The following is a 19,782-nucleotide window of genomic DNA, read 5'->3' as shown; positions in this document are numbered from 1 at the left end:
AAACCAAGCAGAAATAAGCTTTAATGCACCAATGCCTTTGTGCTGCTGTGCAAGGTGAATTTATATTGCTTTGCATTTCTCCAAAGGATAAGCAAATCAAGTTTACGTTTAGCTTAGTATCTGTAGAGGTTTGTAGCAATTTGTGTAGCCATTTTGCCCTTTAATACTATCTCCACAGATGCTTTCTGACCTGAGTATTTTCAGCTCCATCTATTGTATTTTAACTGTGTAGCTGTCAAATGACAGTGAGACCACCATTTTATTTTATTTTCAAATACTCTGGAAATTGCTGATATAAAAATATAGGCCATTTGGCCTTCTGTTTTACAGAGAGATTGCATACTTTGGAGAAAACTATTCTTATCCCATTTTCCAGGCTTTCCTTTTACTATTTTGCTTCTTCAGCTGTTAAATTATTTCCTGTTACAAATATTGTCTGTTGGAATGATTGGAACTGGAAAGACAGCTTTGTGGCTTTTGTGTTCTTGTTTTATGTCTGTATAAAACTTGAGTCTTCAAGGTACAACAGAAGTCTTTATTACATTAACTCAATGCTTGCAGCAAGACAACTAAAATGGCTGCAACCACACGATCTGACTGCACACTCCACACGGTGTACAGCCAAGATAACTATGTACAAAACATCTCCCTTTGTCCTGTGCAGCGCCTCCTGCTGCATGGGAGGAGCAATGGGTCCTCCCACCACACACGGTCCACCAAACATCACAGTGGCCAAGGCCACCATGTTTGAAACTGATGGAGTTTACATAGATGGACACAGAGCTGGACTAATTCAACAATTCAGGCTAATCTGAAGAAGGGTCCCGATCTGAAACATCGCCTATCCATGTTCTCCAGGGATGCTGCCTGACCGTTGAGTTACTCCAGCACTTTGTGTCCTTTTTTGTAAACCAGCATTTGCAGTTCCTTGTTTCTACAAGGTAACACAGATGTTCATATGTTATAGGAGGAGAATTAGGCCCATCAAGTCTACTCCACCATTCAATCATGGCTGATCTATCTTTCCCTCTCAACCCCATTCTCCTGCTTTCTCCCCATAACCCACAATGATTTCAACTTCGATTCAACACTAAAGTAAATATTGACATCAATAATTGTTTTTTAACATAACTGCATAATCATGAAATGATCCTTTTATGTAAAAGTGTGAAAGATGGTCGCATCTTGTCAAAAATAATTACATTTGATACCAGATTAATATTGAATTTAATGGTAGATTGAGGGGAGTGAACAAAAAAATCTGTGTTCAACTTGATCAACAGGTTCTGAACTCTTCTATCAATTAGTGGAACAACTTAAAAGGTCCAAATTGGCATGAAATATGGGACACTATTTGTAAATCCAAGATGATTATCATATACAGATAAATTTGCATAAATCAATTCACAGTGGACATTTTGAATATTCCTTGAAAGCAAGTTAGAATTTTAAAATAATTCATTTCAGGTTCAAATACAGCTGGATTGTGCTACTTTTTTCTTGAATATTTAAATGGTTTGAAAACTATTTATTTTGATCCTTTAATGTTCACTTTATGTTTAGTTTAGTGATGCAGCATGGAAACAGGGCCTTCGTCCCACCGAGTCCGGGCCGACTATCGATCAACCGTTCACACAAATCCTATGTTATTCCACTTTCTCATCCTCTCCCTGCACACTAGAGACGATTTTTGCAGAAGCCAATTAACCTTCAAACCCACCTCTTTGTGATGTGGGAGGAAACCAGAGCACCCGGAGGAAACCAAGGCCATCACAGAGAGAGCATGCAAATTCCACACAGGTAGCACCCAAGGTCAGGATTGAACCCTGCCTCTGGCACTGTGAGGCAGCAGGTCTATCAGCTGCACCACTGAGTCATCCAATTATTTATATTTTATTATTCCCGAGAATGAGTTAAATGTGTTCAGGTGGTATTAGACAGAACAATGTAATACCAATTGTTCCACGTTATGGGTCACTGGGAGATTCGAATCAGCCAGTGAGTGGCATTGCTGGATTTTTGAATCAAGCTTGTCAATATTTATAGTACGGCACTCGACTGACTGAAAGTAATTTCAAAATTGAAGTTGGTCCCCAGATAACTAACTAAACCAGGAACGGGGTACTGATTTTAGATGATCAGCCATGATCACCTGGCTCTGGTGCTGGCTCGAAGGGCCGAATGGCCTACTCCTGCACCTAGTTTTCTATGTTTCTAAATAAATGAACGCTAATTTTGAAGAGGAGTGTAAGGTCATACATAGGTTCCAGATGAGAACGATGGTGTGTACCAGTGTGCAGTGTTTCTTAAACATCCCATTTAGCTGTCTTCTTCAATTCATCAGTAATCCTCAGAAGCAAACCGGCAACTCACATTCTACATGAAACCTTTTACTGTAGCCACGGTCAGAGACCCGGGTTCAATCCTGACCACGGGTGCTGTCTGTACGGAGCTTGTACATTCCCCCTGTGACTGCGTGGATTTTCCCCGGGCGCTCCAGTTTCCTCCCACATTCCAAAGACGTACAGGTTTGCAGGTTAATTGGCTTCGGTAAAAATTGTAAATTTTCCCCAGTGTGTAGGATAGTGCTAGTTAGTGTAAGGGGTGATCGCTGGTCAGCACGGACTCGGTGGGCTGAAGGACCTAAACCAAACTAAACTAAGATGTTGTCCATTGTCTCATCTGAGTACAGTTCTGAAGTCTGAAGAAGGGTCTCGACCCGAAACATCACCCATTCCTTCTCTCCCGAGATGCTGCCTGACCTGCTGAGTTACTCCAGCATTTTGTGAATAAATACCTTCGATTTGTACCAGCATCTGCAATTATTTTCTTATACAGTTCTGAAGTTACTTTACAGTTGCTTGTTATATGGTTTGTTTGTAGCTTTCATTCTGATTTCATTATCCAATCTCTTTTTAATTCTCTCTAGGCCATAACCTTTGATGCGAAGACACACCTTCCTCGAGTAACTGACGACTGCACAGGGTGCACTCTTTGCTATAGTGTCTGCCCTATCATTGAGTGCATTACAATGGTTCCTCGTTTAACGCCTTACGAACCTATAAGAGGTATTCCTCTAGCAGTCTAACACGTTTGTTCAGTCGACTTTGTCCGGAATGGAAACAAGACTGAATATCCATATCCTTCCATCAGTATTGATTTAGTCATTCGTGTTATAACATGACAAACCACTGTTATTTCTAAAGCATTGATTTTATCTTACTAAAGCTAGTTACTGGGGTCTTAGACTACATTAGAAAAAACTGTGCTATTATTAAGTAATAAGCAATAGCATTGAGGTCAACCATGAAATAAGACATTGGCAATTGGATTACAATCTATATACCCATAAGTATAATTTTTAGTGAAATTATATCTGTTGTTAACAGACTTTTACTTGGTTCATGATTTCGAATGTCTACTGGCAATAGCAAAGACAAAAGGAGCTTCACCATTATTTTACTGGAAAGTTCATGTTCATAAGTTCTAGGAGCAGAATTAGGCCACTCAGCCCATCAAACCTACTCCACCATTCAATCACGGCTGATCTATCTCTCCCTCTCTACCCCATTCTCCTGCCTTCTCCCCATAACCCCTGACACCCTTATTAAACAAGAATCTGTCAATCTCCACCTTAGAAATATCCATTGACTTGGCCTCCACAGCCGTCTGTGGCAATGAATTCCACAGATTCACCACTCTCTGACTATAGAAATTCCTCCTCATCTCCTTTTCCAAAGGTACGTCCTTTTAATCTGAGGCTACGGCCTCTGATTCCAGACTCTCCCACTAGTGGAAACATCCTCTCCAAATTTACTCTATCCAGGTCTTTCACTATTCGGTATGTTATTTCATTAATAAGTGTTTTGTTTTATGTTGGGGAACAGGCAGTCACAGTCTATTAAATGCCTGACATTTACATTCAACTCTCAAGGTGGTGGATCAGTAATATTCCAGTATATTGATAATGTCTGCTCTGAGTGTCCCTGTGGAACCCACATTTGCCATTTAACTCAGTAAGATCCATAGAACCTGCTGTTTTCTTGCCTATATCATCAATTCATATAATTTGATTCAGATCCTACATTTTTGCAACTCTATCATGAAACCAATTACTGTGGGGGAAAAAAAGGGATTCTAAAACTGCTAGAGAAAATTGAAATTTTATTTTAATCTGAAATATATCCTAGTTTCCAAATCAACGTGTGTGTATAAAAGGAATTATGTTTAATAATGAATACATTTATAAACAAGCGATTACAGGTATTTTGTGCTTTAAGCAATGTTAAACATGATCCATTCACATCTCAGCCTGTACAAATCACACAACGTGACAATAGTTTCATTTAGTTATTCATTTTTGTTTTTTTCTGATTTGGTGTCGAATTTATTGCATGATCATGCCTCCATTTTGCTGACTCCAATAATAGTTATAAATGCAGATTAAATTAAGTGAATTGTTTATGCAGGTCAGGGAGACAGATATATTTTATAAGTGTGGTTGCCATTTTTAATATCTAATAACTTGGCATCCTTCAACATACTTTGTGTACAATCTCAATGTAAATTTTGTTTTGCAGTTGAAATAAGGGGTAAGTTTTTGAATTGTGGCATCGTCATCTGTTTAATGCAACTACTCACAGAAGAACAATTTGGATTATACAAGCCAATTTTGTTTTTGTCTTAATTTTTTTAATCCTTGAAAGCTTTTCCTTCCTCTCTTCATCCCTTCCCATGTCTAACCAAATTAAGGATTTTACAGAAAAACCCAATTTGCAGGTTTGCATTTTGAATAATTTGTTCAATAAATATATGATCAATGGTTACCAGCCATCTCCTTTGTTATTTATTTCTGCTATAATGTATCAGCCCTTTGTAAGGTGCATTTTGCAGTGATGCATTAATATTCTTTTCATTAACCAGTGATCTGACACCGAAGTTAAAAACCCACCAATAAAGAATTCCAATTTGTGACCATCCAACCAATTTTTATTTTGACATCTTTGACTTCATAGATTTTAAAATAAACATTACAAATAATATTGCTCCTTTGATATGAACAAAAATAATTTAACAAAACTCCAAAATTCTCAGCAATCAATGAAGACCGTGTAAAACCTATGGCTTTCACCTGTTGTCCAAGAGCTGCTAAATAAAAGTGTCAATAGACAATAGGCAATAGACAATAGGTGCAGGAGGAGGCCATTCGGCCCTTCGAGCCAGCACCGCCATTCAATGTGATCATGGCTGATCATTCTCAATCAGTACCCCGTTCCTGCCTTCTCCCCATACCCCCTGACTCCGCTATCCTAAAGAGCTCTATCCAGCTCTCTCTTGAATGCATTCAGAGAATTGGCCTCCACTGCCTTCTGAGGCAGAGAATTCCACAGATTCACAACTCTCTGACTGAAAAAGGTTTTTCCTCATCTCAGTTCTAAATGGCCTACCCCTTATTCTTAAACTGTGGCCCCTTGTTCTGGACTCCCCCAACATTGGGAACATGTTTCCTGCCTCTAACGTGTCCAACCCCTTAATAACCCCTGTGAAAAGCGGTTCAGACTTAAAGAATTTAAGAAACACAAACAGTGGATACATCCATGAACCTGCTCAACACTTGGCAAGACCATGGCTAATCTTCTATCTCACCCCTACTTTTTGACTCTTCTCCATGTTCCTTGATGTCCCTTGTTTACTATCTGTATTGATCTCAGCGTTATGTATCCCAACTCCTGATTCAAGTTCCAAAGATCCACAGCAGAAATTCCTGCTCAACCTAGTCCTAAATATCCGTCACCTTATCCTGCACTTTGCTGCCTCATTCTGAACACTCAATTAGTTATTTAACCCTTCTTCATTCACCCATCCAAGCTTCTGCAGAATACTTAAAGCACTATATGACTGCAGTTCTTCAATTCGTCTTAAAAAAGTAAACATCAGATGGGTATTATGACAAAATGGCGCCCAACCCAGGTGACTATTTGCATGCTAGCTACAGAAACAGATCTACAATCACATATTACAATCGCTCCACACTTTAAATTCCCTTATCATGTATCTATCTATACACTGGAAATGGCTCGATTATCATCAGGTATTGTCTATCCGCTGACTGGTTAGCACGCTACAAAAGGTTTTCACTGTACCTCATTGCATGTGACAATGAACTATACTGAGCGCTCAGCAGTTACATTCCATCATCCCATGACAAAATTAAAAATCACATTCATGTGCCTTATAACCTTTTATTAATTCACGTGTAAAATGTAATGCCAGCATTTATTGTCCATCCCTAATATTCCCTAAAATGAGGCAATTGGTGGGTCTTCCTTCATATATAGGCAAGGCGTCGTAAGGATGCTAGGATTAGTTCTCTCAAGGACATGAGCAAACCAGTTGATTTTTTAATGACAATTAAATATTTTCATAGTTACCATTTCCTAGCAAAGGCTTTTCAAAAATAATTCTGGGTTTATTCAATTGCATGAACTTCTCCAGGGTCCAAATCTCTCAAGTCAAGGGTCCAGAACTTTGGATTCTAGTCCAGTAACCCAAGCAGTACACCATTATATTACCGACATTGAAAGAATCTTTCACCTGCGATCAGTTATTATTTATACCTCCACCTGCATCTTTCTTTAAATAAAAGTGTTCCCATCCATAACAATCAAAGAAGCAACGTCTCCTAATTAATAATATCTTAGAGTCTTCAACAAAAGACTATTTGAGCACTTCTTTAATGATTAGTGAAGTAGATGGCAATTGTTTTCAGATAAATCTTTGCAATATTACAACAATTAAAGAGCAAGGAAATACAACTGAGCAGCGCCGAAGTTTGCCTCATTTATCACAAGCCACGTTCACTGTCACTTGAATTGCACATCTTTCTAATAAAATGTTTCAAATCGCTGTAATGCTGCAAAGATTTATCTAACAACACCTGCCATTAAATGTTTCTTTCCTCCCCAGTTCTAACATGGATAGTCAATGCTGCCACGAACTGCAAGTACAATGGTGACATCAATGCATTTCACAGATCAAACTGAAAAGGTTAATGAAATGTTTCAGTTTGAACCCATCAAATGCCAGTGTAATAAAATGTTCTGTTTGACACTGCGCAGCTACAGTTTAGTTTTTGGTTTGGAGACGCAGCGCGGAAACAGGCCCTTCTGCCCACCGAGTCCGCACCGACCTGCGATCCCTGCACACTAACACTATCCTGCACACACTAGGGACAATTTACAATTACACCAAGCCAATTAACCTACAAACCTGTACGTCTTTGGAGTGTGGGAGGAAACTGGAGCACCAGAAGAAAACCCACGCAGGTCACAGAGAGAACGTACAAACTCTGTACAGGCAGCACCCATCGTCAGGAACGAACCCGGGTCGCTGGTGCTGTAAGGAAACAACTCTACCACCGTGCCACACACACATTAATGATTCTTCATGTAAAGAATATTTTTGGTATCATCCCTAAAACAGCTTTTGCTAATTACGTTAGAATCTTGTGTTCTGCAGTTCTATTGTTTGCTACAATGTGAAATTCTATTTTTTTATAAATTGGCTAAAATCTTATTCATCTCCATAACATCTCTTTGTCTTTCCATTTTACTATCCCTAAGGATCCTCTGTGTAGTGATTCCAGATCACACCCTTCTCCACTTATTTCTTCAGACGCAGAAATGGAAACCATTTTCAGAATGGGGTTTCTCAAAGGCAGATATAAACATGTGTGGGAAGGAACTGTAGATGCTGGTTTAAACCAAAGATAGACTCAAACTGCGAGACAGGCAGCATCGCTGGAGAGAAGGAATGGGTGACGTTTCGAGACAAGATCCTACTCTCGAGAGATGCTACCTGTCCCGCTGAGTTTCTCCAGCATTTTGCAGCTATAAACATGGTCTCTTTCTCCTCTGACATAATTTTCTGCTCAATGGTGTAGCGGTAGAGCTGCTGCCTTACAGCGCCAGAGACCCAGGTTCGATCCTGACAACAGTACTGTCTGTACAGAGTTTGTACGTTCTCCCTGTGATCACGTGGGTTTCCTCCAGATCAGGGCCGTCTTAACGCATGGGCCTGATGGGCACTTGCCCGGGGGCCCACGAGCATAGGGGCCCCATGCTGATCTGTGTATGTTAAATGACTTGCAATAAATAAATACTACTTTAAAAATGTAGGTTCAATAAGTGCTTTTTTCGCAACATTTTCGGTCACTAAGTGCTTCTCACAGCGATCTGTAAGTGCTTTTCGCAACAATGTAGCACCCTAAGTCCATCGCTAAGTGCTTTTCGGTAAGTGCTTTTCGCCGGCACGACAGGGGGGGGGGCTGGTAGGGAAAGGGGGGTGGGGGAGAGTAACGGTAGGGGCCCCAGTTCACTGCTTTGCCCGGGGGCCCATAATGCTGTAAAAACGGCCCTGCTCCAGATACTCCCACACTCCAGAGACGTGCTGGTTTGTAGGTTATTTGGCCACTGGAAATGGTCTCTGATTTGTAGGACAGTGTTGGCGTATAGGGTGATCACTGGTCGGCTGGACTCAGTGGGTTGAAGGGCCTGTTTCCACATCGTATCTCTAAACTAAATTAAAGCTCTGGCCATTTTAGCTGTATAGTATTGCAGCTGATCAGAGCTGCACAAGAGATCCTGGTTTCAATCCTGACCTCGGGCACTGTCTGCACGTTTCCCTGAGACCATGTGGGGTTTCTTCCAGGTCCTGCAGTTTCCTCCCACATCCGAAACAAATGCAGATTTGTAGGCCAATTGTGTGTATGTGTGTATATATATATATATATGTGTGTGTGTGTGTGTGTATTTGTGTATATATATATATATATTTATATGTGTATTTATATGTGTATTTGTGAGTTTGTGTATATGTACACACTGAACTTTTTTCTATCTCGTTTATTATACTGTTTGCAGTGTACTTTGTTTACATATTCTATTGTGCTGCAGCAAATAAGAATTTCATTGTTCTGTCTGGGACAATAACACGCTCTTGACTCTTCCCTAGTGTGTAGGGAGTGGATGAGAAACATAAAGATAGTGTGAAAGGGTGATCAATGTTCGGCCTGGACTCGGTGGGCTGAAGGGCCTACTTCCATGCGCTATCTTTCAATCAATCAATTCCGTTTTTCGCTGACTTTGCGCTTTCTTATTCTTGGTGGTTTGAACACATTGTGGATGAAATCTCTGAGCACTCATAGTTCCTTTCATGTTCAATTTTTCTCCGATCTGACAATCTCTCGGACAGAGTGCTCATTATCATCTTTTACCACATGGTCATTTTCTCATCCATCGTATCCTTTAAACATTGAGTACACATTGAAAGTACTTGAGTTCCGAAATGCTTCTGGACAACCCCAGTTTGTGAAATGTACTGCATAAATGCAAGACTTCTACTTAAACAAGGTTCATTCACTTGTTTTCAGACTCTTTGAATGCACAATTTAGATCAGTTTAGTTTAGAGACACAGCGCGGAAACAGGCCCTTCGGCCCGCCGAGTCTGCAACGACCAGCGATCCCCGCACATTAACACTATCCTACACACACTAGGAACAATTTTACACATACACCAAGCCAATTAACCTACATACCTGTACGTCTTTGGAGTGTGGGAGGAAACCGAAGATCTCGGTGAAAACCCACGCAGGTCACGGGGAGAACGTACAAACAATGTACAGACAGCACCCGTAGTCGGGATCGAACCCGGGTTTCCGGTGCTGCAAGTGCTGTAAGGCAGCAACTCTACCGCTGCGCCACCGTGGCCACCCTCAGTCACAATTCATATTCGGTTTTCATAGAAAACACGACCCAATTACTAAAAGTTCATTCTTTATCCATCTTTATCAATCTTGAGCAAAATCAGTGAAGGATACTTTTTTTCCTGTTGGCTGTGCATTCAGCCAAGATGCAAAGCTTTGTTTGAAATTCAAATGAATCGATGAAAAATGCAAATGCAGTTTGGAAAGTAAATACACAATAGTATTCCTATGAAAAATGTAGATAATAGGAATAATGCATTCTGTAGCACACTGACATATGCTGAAGGGGCCACCTTTGAAAGATTGTGATAAAATTGCAGACTGAAATTGTATTAGAATAAGCAGAATAGCTGGGAAATGTGTGGTTTGTTCAATTATTAATGTGTACTGATACTAACATTCTCAACGGAGCTATGGAGCATGGAAACAGGCTCTTCAGCCCAACCTACCCATGCCAACCAACATGCCCCATCTGCACTAGTCCCACATGTCTGCGTTTGGGCTCATATCCTTCTAAACCGTTCTTCCCGTGTACTTGGGGGAGTCCAGAACAAGCGGCCACAGTTTAAGAATAAGGGGTAGGCCATTTAGAACTGAGATGAGGAAAAACTTTTTCAGTCAGAGAGTTGTGAATCTGTGGAATTCTCTGCCTCAGAAGGCAGTGGAGGCCAATTCTCTGAATGCATTCAAGAGAGAGCTGGATAGATCTCTTAAGGATAGTGGAGTCATGGGGTATGAGGAGAAGGCAGGAACGGGGTACTGACTGAGAATGATCAGCTATGATCACATTGAATGGTGGTGCTGGCTCGAAGGGCCGAATGGCCTCCTCTTGCACCTATTGTCTATCCAAATGTCTTTTAAATCTTGTGACAGTCCCTGCCTCAACCACCTCCTCTGGCAGCTTGTTCCATATATCCACCACCCTTTGTGTGAATCCTATAAAAAAAATTCCCCTCTCATCTTAAACCTCTGGTCCTTGATTCCCCCTGCTCTGGGTAAAAGACTCCGTGCATTCATCCCATCAATTCCAATACATCTGATGTGAAAGTCAAGGAGCACACTAGCATTATGGCGAACCTTAGGTGTTCAATCAAGTTATTCTGCTTCATTTTAAGGGAAAGCAGATTTTGGGTCATACTATTACTGTACTTCCAGTTTTCATGCTATACCTCTTTACAAAAATCTCAATTGGTGAGACGCACAAAGCCATGTTGACTAGAGTCTATCGTAGGTAATATTGCGGGTCGGGATCTTTTTACAGGGTGTGAGCATACTTGAGTCTGTAGAAGGGTCCTGGCCTGAAACATCACCTGTCTAGTCCCCATCACGAATGAGGTCTGACCCACTGAGTTCCTCCAGTATTTTGTGTTTTGCTCAAGCTCAAGATTCCAACATGTGCGATTCCTTGTGTCTCTCTATATTGTTGTCCAGATCCTTTGTCATCGATCCCTGTTCAGTACTTTGTCCAAGGTTGTTATCTTTTATTTGGGATCCAGTACAAAAGTGGCGTCCGACATGTTAATGAGTAGAGTGCGTAGGATGGAACTGCAGATGCTGGTTTAAACCGAAGATAGACACATAAAGCTGGAGGAACTCAACGGGTCAGGCAGCATCTCTGGAGAGAAGGAATGAGTGACGTTTCAGGTCGAGACCCTTCTTCAGACTGGTGACGTTTCAGGTCGAGACCCTTCTTCAGACGTTCCCGAAAACGTAACCCATTCCTTCTCTCCAGAGATGCTGCCTGTCCCGCTGAGTTACTCCAGCTTTTTTGTGTCTTTCTTAATGAGTAGAATGCCTGAAATAGGCTTGATCCTTTTTGCGCCCGATAACTGCCAGAGCCTTTTTTGCAGGATGGATCTGTTGAAGGCCGGTGGGCGTAGCTTTAAGGTGAGAGAAGCGAAATGTAACGGAGATGTGCGGGGAGGATGCACAGAGGGTGGTGGATGCCTGGAACGTGCTGCCAGGGGTGGCGCTGGAGGTAGATACAACAGTGGCATTTGAGGTTTTTAGATAGGCATAAGGAAATGCTGGGAACGGAGGGATATGGACCAGCTTAACTAGAAATCGTGTTCGGCACAAACTCCATAGAAACAGCAGCCATTGTCAGGATCAAACCCACGCTTCAAGAGCTATAAGGTAACAACTTTACCACTGCGACGCCCCAAAGTAGTTCCCCCTCACTCTGTGTGGGAGTGGAACCTGTGAGGACAGGTGTGCAGGAATTGGCATCTCAACTATAGTTGCGGATGAAAAGAGGACATTGCCGAAAAGGAGGTGTGGAACATTTTGCCATCAGAGCAGCGAAACACCTCGCGCTGTGCTCTCTCTAAACACTCTCCTGCTGCCATTTCCAACCCCTCCCCTCATTTCTCTGCATCTTAAAATGCTTTTCATTTCTAACTTCATTTTCAGTTCTGATGGCACATAAGGCCATCCCATCGGGCAAAAGGTACAGAAGTCTGAAAATGCACACCTTCGGATTCAGGGACAGTTTCTTCCCAGCTGTTATCAGACAACTGAATCATCCCACCACAACCAGACAATGGACAATAGACAATAGGTGCAGGAGTAGGCCATTCGGCCCTTCGGGCCAGCACCGCTATTCAATGTGATCATGGCTGATCATTCTCAATCAGTACCCCGTTCCTGCCTTCTCCCCATACCCCCTGACTCCACTATCCTTAAGAGCTCTATCTAGCTCTCTCTTGAATGTGTTCAGAGAATTGGCCTCCACTGCCTTCTGAGGCAGAGAATTCCACAGATTCACAACTCTCTAACTGAGAGCAGTGCTGAACTACTGTCCACCTCTTTGGTGACCATCAGACTATCCTTGATCGGACTTTGCTGGCTTAACCTTGTACTAAATGATATTCCCTTATCACTGTAAATTGCTCAATTGTAATCATGTTGCCGACTTTCTGCTGACTGGTTAGCACGCAACAACAGCTTTTCACTGTACCTCGGTACATCTGACAATAAACTAAACTGAAACTGAAACATCATTGACCTGAAACATTAAACCATGTTTCCCTTTCTGCACTTACTATCTGACCATCCGCGTATTTCCAGCATTTTATGTTGTATTCTGGGTTTCCAACATCGGTAGTGTTTTGCTTTTCATTGGTGATCATTACTGAAACTAGTACATTTTTTAAAGTTACACATTATTTAATTTACTAAACTGAAATTTCCCACCTGCAGTTATGGGATTTCAACTTGTGTCTCTGGATCATTAATCTAAGATTTTAATTTAATGGCCCACAATCTAACAAGCACACCGCTGCTACTCCTGATTATCTACAAAGCTCTTTGAGATGACCTGTGCATGAAGAGATCTATGCAAATAGTGAAGGTAAACACAAAATGCTGGAGTAACTCAGCAGGTCAGGCAGCATCTCTGGAGAGAAGGAATGGGTGACGTTTCAGGTCGAGACCCTTCTTCAGACTATACAATATACTATACAATACTACACTATACAAATAGTGATGTCTTATGTAATGGATTCTCTCTCACTCTCCTTTCTCTCTCTCTCTCTCTTTCTCTCTCTCTCTCCTCTTCTCTCCTCTTCTCTCCTCTCCTCTCCTTCTCTCTCTCTCTTTCTCTCTCTCTCTCTCCTCTTCTCTCCTCTCCTCTCCTCTTCTCTCTCTCTCTCTCTCTCTCTCTCTCTCTCTCTCTCTCTCTCTCTCTCTCTCTCCCTCTCTCTCTCTCTCTCCTCTCTCCTCTCTCCTCTCTCTCTCTCTCTCCTCTCCTCTCTCTCTCTCTCTCTCTCTCTCTCTCTCTCTCTCTCTCTCTCTCTCTCTCTCTCTCTCTCTCTCTCCCTCTCTCTCTCTCTCTCTCTCTCTCTCTCTCTCTCTCTCTCTCTCTCTCTCTCTCTCTCTCTCTCTCTCTCTCTCTCTCTCTCTCTCTCTCTCTCTCTCTCTCTCTCTCTCCAACTTAAATCAAACTGAAAGATCTGTTTCAGGACTCATAATCAGATGAGCTTTATACCCATATGCAAATTCCTTATTTGCTTCCTTTAAAATTGGGTGATCGCTGATCGGATGTGGACTTGTTGGACCGAAGGGCCTGTTTCCAAGTTGTATCTCCAAACTAAACTAAACTGATCTTTGGGATGGAGAGACACAAGGAACTGTAGATGCTGGAATCTTGAGCAAAACGCAAAGTGCTAGAGAAACTCAGTTGGTCAGGCAGCACCTGTGGAGGGAACGGAGTGGACAGGCTACATTTTGGGTCGGGACCTGTGTTTAAACTGGGTAGGCTCTGTTTTGGGTCGGACTGTTTTTCAGACAGATAGACGACATTTCAGGTCTGATCCTCGAGATATTTTCATCACCCTCCCATCTAATGATGTTTTATTTTAGCTCGGTTTAATTCAGTTTAGTTTAATTTGCAGATACAGCACAGAAACACACCCTTCGGCCTACCGAGTCAGCGCTGTGCACTCTGGTACTATCCAACACACACGAGGGACCAATTACAATCATACCAAGCCCATTAACCTACAAGACTGTATGTCTTTGGAGTGTCGGAGAAACCCCACGCAGGTCCCAGGGAGAACGTACAAACTCCGTACAGACAAGCACCCGTAATCAGGATCAAACCCGGGTCTCTGCCTTTGTAAGGCAGCAACTCTACCGCTGCGCCACCGTGCAGCCCATAAACGTTATTTAGGTTACTTTACTTTAGTGATACAGTAACCCATCATCCCACCTAGTCATAACAATAAATATCCTCCATTCTTTATTAGTTTCTCCGGAATGTCAGAGATATTTTCCTCCTCTCCCTTGAACATGAGGAATAACACAAAGCAATTATTCAATAACTTGGAGACTCCGTTTTAGGTCAGAGTATTAGTCCCATCTGGATTAGAGGATGCCCAGATTACCCTGAACCACCTAATATCATTGTAACAGTGTTTGGTGTTAATCTTGTTATCCGCTGCATGTCTCTTTCTATAATCCATATTATCCCTTGCTTTTCTAATCTTCCAAGACTAACATACTTAGAACTTCTCCTCTAATGTGAAAGCGCTAAATATATTAGCTTCCAATTCCAAAATTCAGTTCTATTTCAGAGCCACAGCCTAATCCCTAGATTCCTCCACATCGTTGTTTAATACTGCAGACCAGGGGACATTTTTCTGCAATAGTACTTTTCTGTTGATAATAAAATGATCTTAATTTGCTTAATTATTAAAGCCTATTAGTGGATGCCATAGGAGGAACAGTGTTATCTTAATCTCATTACAGTCTTAACCATAATACAACACCCATCTTCCAGCTGAATGAAATCCCCATTGTTTAAAAATGAACACAAAAAGTTTTTTACCAAATGCACTGAGATACCTAGGCTTAGATCCAATGAAAATCTAAATCCTGGATTCAGTAAGGAGTAACTCCAATGATTTCTGCCTCCATATTAGTGACAGTAAACACACACACACACACACAGTTGTTTGCAAATGTCACCAAGCTGTTTAAAAAGAACTGCAGACTCTGGAATAAAGACAGAAAATGTTTTGACAAAAGATCATAGCCGTGTGCTTTTTAGATAGGTACATGAACGTGAAGGAAATGGAGGGATCTGCATCATGTGCAGGCAGGTGAGATTATTTTATTTAGGCCTCATGTTTGGCGTAGACATTGTGGGCCAAAGGGCTGTTCCTATACTGTTCCTGTCCTATTTGCTATCAGACAGAAAAACAGAGTCAATGTTTTGGGTTCATGACTCTTCGTCGGTTCAAGAGAAAATGAATAGGTGATGTTTCGGGTCAGACTAATTGTGAGAGATGGTAGGTGAGGGGGAGGGGGGAAGGTGGAACATGGAGGGAAGGCAGGGCAAAGCGTGGCAGCTAATAGGTGAACACAGGTGGGAGGGGTTTTAGACAATAAACAATAGACAATAGACAATAGACAATAGGTGCAGGAGTAGGCCATTCAGCCCTTCGAGCCAGCACCGCCATTCAATGCGATCATGGCTGATCACTCTCAATCAGTACCCCGTTCCTGCCTTCTCCCCATACCCCCTCACTCCGCTATCCTTAAGAGCTCTATCCAGCTCTCTCTTGAAAGCATTTTGATAGACTGATGGTTGGAACATAGTCCAGAAATGGAAAAAACAAACAAACAGAAGGGCTGAGACAAAGGGATTGAAGAGTTGCAAATTATGAAGCCAGAGGAAGGAATGTAGGTGGACAGGGAGTGGGAGGGGGAGGGGAGAAATCGGTGTTGAATTTTCTGCAGGTACATGGTCAATAGTCAATTTATTTGTCACATACACATAAATGTGTAGTGAAATGAAAAATTACCCGCAGTTCAACAAAAAGACCAATAAGAATAAGCAATAAAAATATGCAATAACACATACAATCATAAACCAACACCAAACAAAAGAAACATCCATCACAGTGAGTCTCCTCCAGTCACCTCCTCACTGTGATGGAAGGCCAGAATGTCTTCCCCTGCACAAAATGCCCTAGGAGTCTCAAAGGGAGCGATCCATTCCATATGCTGAAAGGGGAGGGGAGATTGTATGCACACCACCCGACATTTAGTTTAGTTTAGTTTAGAGATACAGCACAGAAACAGGCCCTCCGGCCCACCGAGTCCGTGCCGACCGGCGATCCCCGCACACGAGGGACAATTTACAATGACACCAGGCTAATTAGCATGCACACCTGTAACGTCCTTGCAGTGTGGGAGGAAACCGGAGCTCCCGGAGAAAGCCCCACGCAGGTCACAGGGAGAAACTCCGTACAACCAAGCACCCGTAGTCAGGATCGAACCCGGATCTCTGGCGCTGTAAGGCAGCAACTCTACCACTGCGCTATTGTGCCGCCCTGTGCATGGAGACTTGGGGATTTAACAACATGGAATGGGTGGCATCTCCCAGGTTAGAGCATGGTCTCTCTCTCTCAGGCATTCATCTTTATAGGGAAAATCTACCTTCATCCTCCACTCTCCTCCCACGCGAACTTGAAGGACCATTGCCGTGTGCTGGGGCAGTAAGGCGATGGCTGCGGACGCCAATAGGATTGACAAACTCATCAGGAAGTTTGATGGCTCCATCCTGGGGGTGGGGTTGGATTCATGGGAGGTGGTCTTGGAGGGGAGGATGCTCCTCAAACTACGAAGCATCCTGGACAATACAGCTCACCAGTTGACACTGGTCAACCTGAGGAGCACCTTCAGCAACAGACTGGTTCCACCAAGATGCAGGACAGAACGCCACAGGAGATCCTTCTTCCCTGTGGATAGCAAACTGTACAACTCCCTCCCCCTTCTGTCATGGGGTAGACTGACTCCCCTTCCCTCTCCCCCCCCCCCCACCCCCAATCTTTGTGTATCCCCAATCCTTTCCATTCATCATTTTAATTTCATGTTTCATGTATCTTGTGTTTTCATGCCTGTTTGCAGATCAATTTCCCTCCTGGGATAAATGCAGTTCTATCGTATCGTAAGGTAAATGTTCACCATATTCTCCCTTTTTCCAAGTACCTTTGGTGTCTATGTTTCCAGAACAACGAATGGTTTTATTGCTGCAAATGCAAGGTCTCTAATGACACCAAGTGGTAAAACGTAGGTTCAGTTCATGCTCCTGACTTAGCACTTTCAGCCTGAGCTGCTTTGTGAAGAAAGGAACTGCAGATGCTGGTTTAAACCGAAGATAGAATCACAAAAAGCTGGAGTAACTCAGCGGGACAGGCAGCGTCTCTGGAGAGAAGGAATGGGTGACATTTCTGGTCGAGGCCCTTCTTCAGACTAGGTTAGGGATAAGGGGAAACGAGAGATATAGGCGATGATGCAGAGATGGTGCACAGACAACAATCTCTTCCTGAATGTGGAGAAAACAAAGGAGATTGTTGTCGACTTCAGGAGAACGCACACCCAACACCCCCACCCACTGACCATCAATGGTGCTGCTGTGGAGCAGGTGAGCAGCACCAAATTCCTGGGGGTGAACATCACCGAGGATCTCTCCTGGAGCAACAACATCACGTCCATCGCCAAGAAAGCCCAGCAGCGCCTCTACTTCCTCCGCAAACTGAAGAGAGCGGGAGCCCCCACACCCATCATGTACACTTTTTACCGAGGCGCCATCGAGAGCATCCTCAGCAGCTGCATCACTGTGTGGTTCGGAATCTGCACAGCCTCCAGCCGCAAGACCCTGCAGCGCATAGTGAACACTGCTGAGAGGATCACTGGCGCCTCACTCCCAACACTCCTGGTCCTTTACACCACCCGCCTCACCCGCAAAGCATTGAGCATTGTGGGTGACCCCTTCCACCCCTCCAACAGCCTCTTCACCCTCCTGCCTTCAGGGAGAAGGTTTCGCAGCCTGAGGTCAAGCACCACCCGACTAAAGAACAGTTTTTTCCACCAGGCTGTCAGGATGCTGAACTCTCTCCCCTCCCTTCCTCCTCTCTCCCCTGCCCCTATTGGACCTGGACTTTAACACCCCACACACACGCACATCCAGCACCAGACACTTTAAAAAAAAATTTTTTTAACGCATTTGAAGTGACTATACTTTATATTTTATATTTTATGTTGATTGTTGTTTGCTGTGCCTTTTTAATTTTAACTTAGTTTTATGAACTTTGTTCCTCGGGATTGTGGGAAACGGTATTTCGATTTTCTGTCTGTGTAAACTGGCGGAGGATTGACAATAAAATTGACTTTGACTTTGATAAAGAACAATGAATGAAAGATATACAAAAAAGTGACGATGATAAAGGAAACAGGTTATTTATTAGCTGTTTGTTAGGTGAAAACGAGAGGCTCGTGAGGCTTGGGTGGGGGCCCTGGCATTCCCTCTCTCTCCATTAGCTTCTCGTTCTCACCTAACAAACAGCTGACAATGTGTAGGAAGGAACTGCAGATGCCGGTTTAAACCGAAGAGAGGCACAAAAAGCTGGAGTAACTCAGGCAGCATCTCTGGAGAGAAGGAATGGGTGACGGGAGAGAAGGGTCTTGACCTGAAACGTCACCCATTCCTTCTCTCCAGAGATGCTGCCTGTCCCGCTGAGTTACTCCAGCTTTTTGTGTCGATCTACTGCTTTGTGAATATCCGGTGCAGAAAGAAAGGGAGTACCCACAGTGACCAGGGTTTCAGAGCTGGTCACTTGATCTGCACGAGCCAGCGAGATCGGGGAAGGATAGAAAGGTGAAACAAAGGTTCACACAGCTGCAATTGCAGATGTTTCTCAAGGTACCTATCAGAAAATCATCTTTTTTTTTTCTTTCTTTCTTTCACACACAGTGGCGAATCTGTGGAATTCTCTGCCACAGAAGGTAGTTGAGGCCAGTTCATTGGCTATATTTAAGAGGGAGTTAGATGTGGCCCTTGTGGCTAAAGGGATCAGGGGGTACGGAGAGAAGGCAGGTACGGGATACTGAGTTGGATGATCAGCCATGATCATATTGAATAGCGGTGCAGGCTCGAAGGGCCAAATGGCCTACTCCTGCACCTATTTTCTATGTTTCTATGTTTCTAAAGTCGTCGACTGCCATTTTAGTTTTTAACCTGTTCAATATTTGTCGCCTCTAAAAGTCCCCTGAGTGTAGCATTTATGGTTAAGGGGCTTAGTTATATTTTCACTCATTTTCTCCTCTTGAAGGATAGTTCTTTTCACTGAGCTTCCTATTTATAGTCTGCCACGGTTAATAAACTGGATTTTCTTGCAACAGTGGGAGAGCTCATATACAAGAAAGGCTTCGGGAGACAGATGATAAAATTAAATTCAAAGCCGTTCAGTAGCTTTCGTATTGTGATATTGTTCCCTGCTATACATTTACTTTGACGTGCCACATACTATGAGGCAGTGACTAAAGTGCGTGGAGCAACATGCACATTAATCACAAGGGTGATTGAGCTTGTCAACTCAGCATTCACTGTTGATGGAGTGAACCTCAGGAAAGCAATACTTTGGCTACAATGCACAGGGTGTTTAACAGTGCTTCACTTTTTTCAAAATGCCTAGATGTAACTTATAAAGATGCGTAATAGAATAGAGAA

At 42.8% G+C, this 19,782-nt stretch overlaps 1 protein-coding gene and 1 long non-coding RNA gene across 5 annotated transcripts in view; one reads left to right on the top strand and one right to left on the bottom strand.

Moving 5' to 3' along the window:
- Window positions 1-4,814, top strand: part of LOC144598302 (dihydropyrimidine dehydrogenase [NADP(+)]-like) — a 658,512-nt gene extending 653,698 nt beyond the window's left edge. Inside the window, exon 23 of the mRNA XM_078408282.1 lies at window positions 2,930-4,814. Within this exon, the coding sequence (XP_078264408.1) occupies window positions 2,930-3,088 (159 nt within the window). The 3' untranslated portion in view covers window positions 3,089-4,814. The remainder of the gene's footprint in view (window positions 1-2,929) is intronic.
- The window catches only part of LOC144598304 (uncharacterized), a 102,047-nt gene that overhangs the window by 11,158 nt on the left and 71,107 nt on the right, over window positions 1-19,782 (bottom strand). The gene's annotated exons all lie outside the window — the stretch shown is intronic.

The sequence above is a fragment of the Rhinoraja longicauda genome, chromosome 11 (assembly GCF_053455715.1).
Source record: "Rhinoraja longicauda isolate Sanriku21f chromosome 11, sRhiLon1.1, whole genome shotgun sequence".
Lineage (NCBI taxonomy): Eukaryota > Metazoa > Chordata > Chondrichthyes > Rajiformes > Arhynchobatidae > Rhinoraja > Rhinoraja longicauda.
This window is presented reverse-complemented; position numbering and strand designations above follow the sequence as displayed.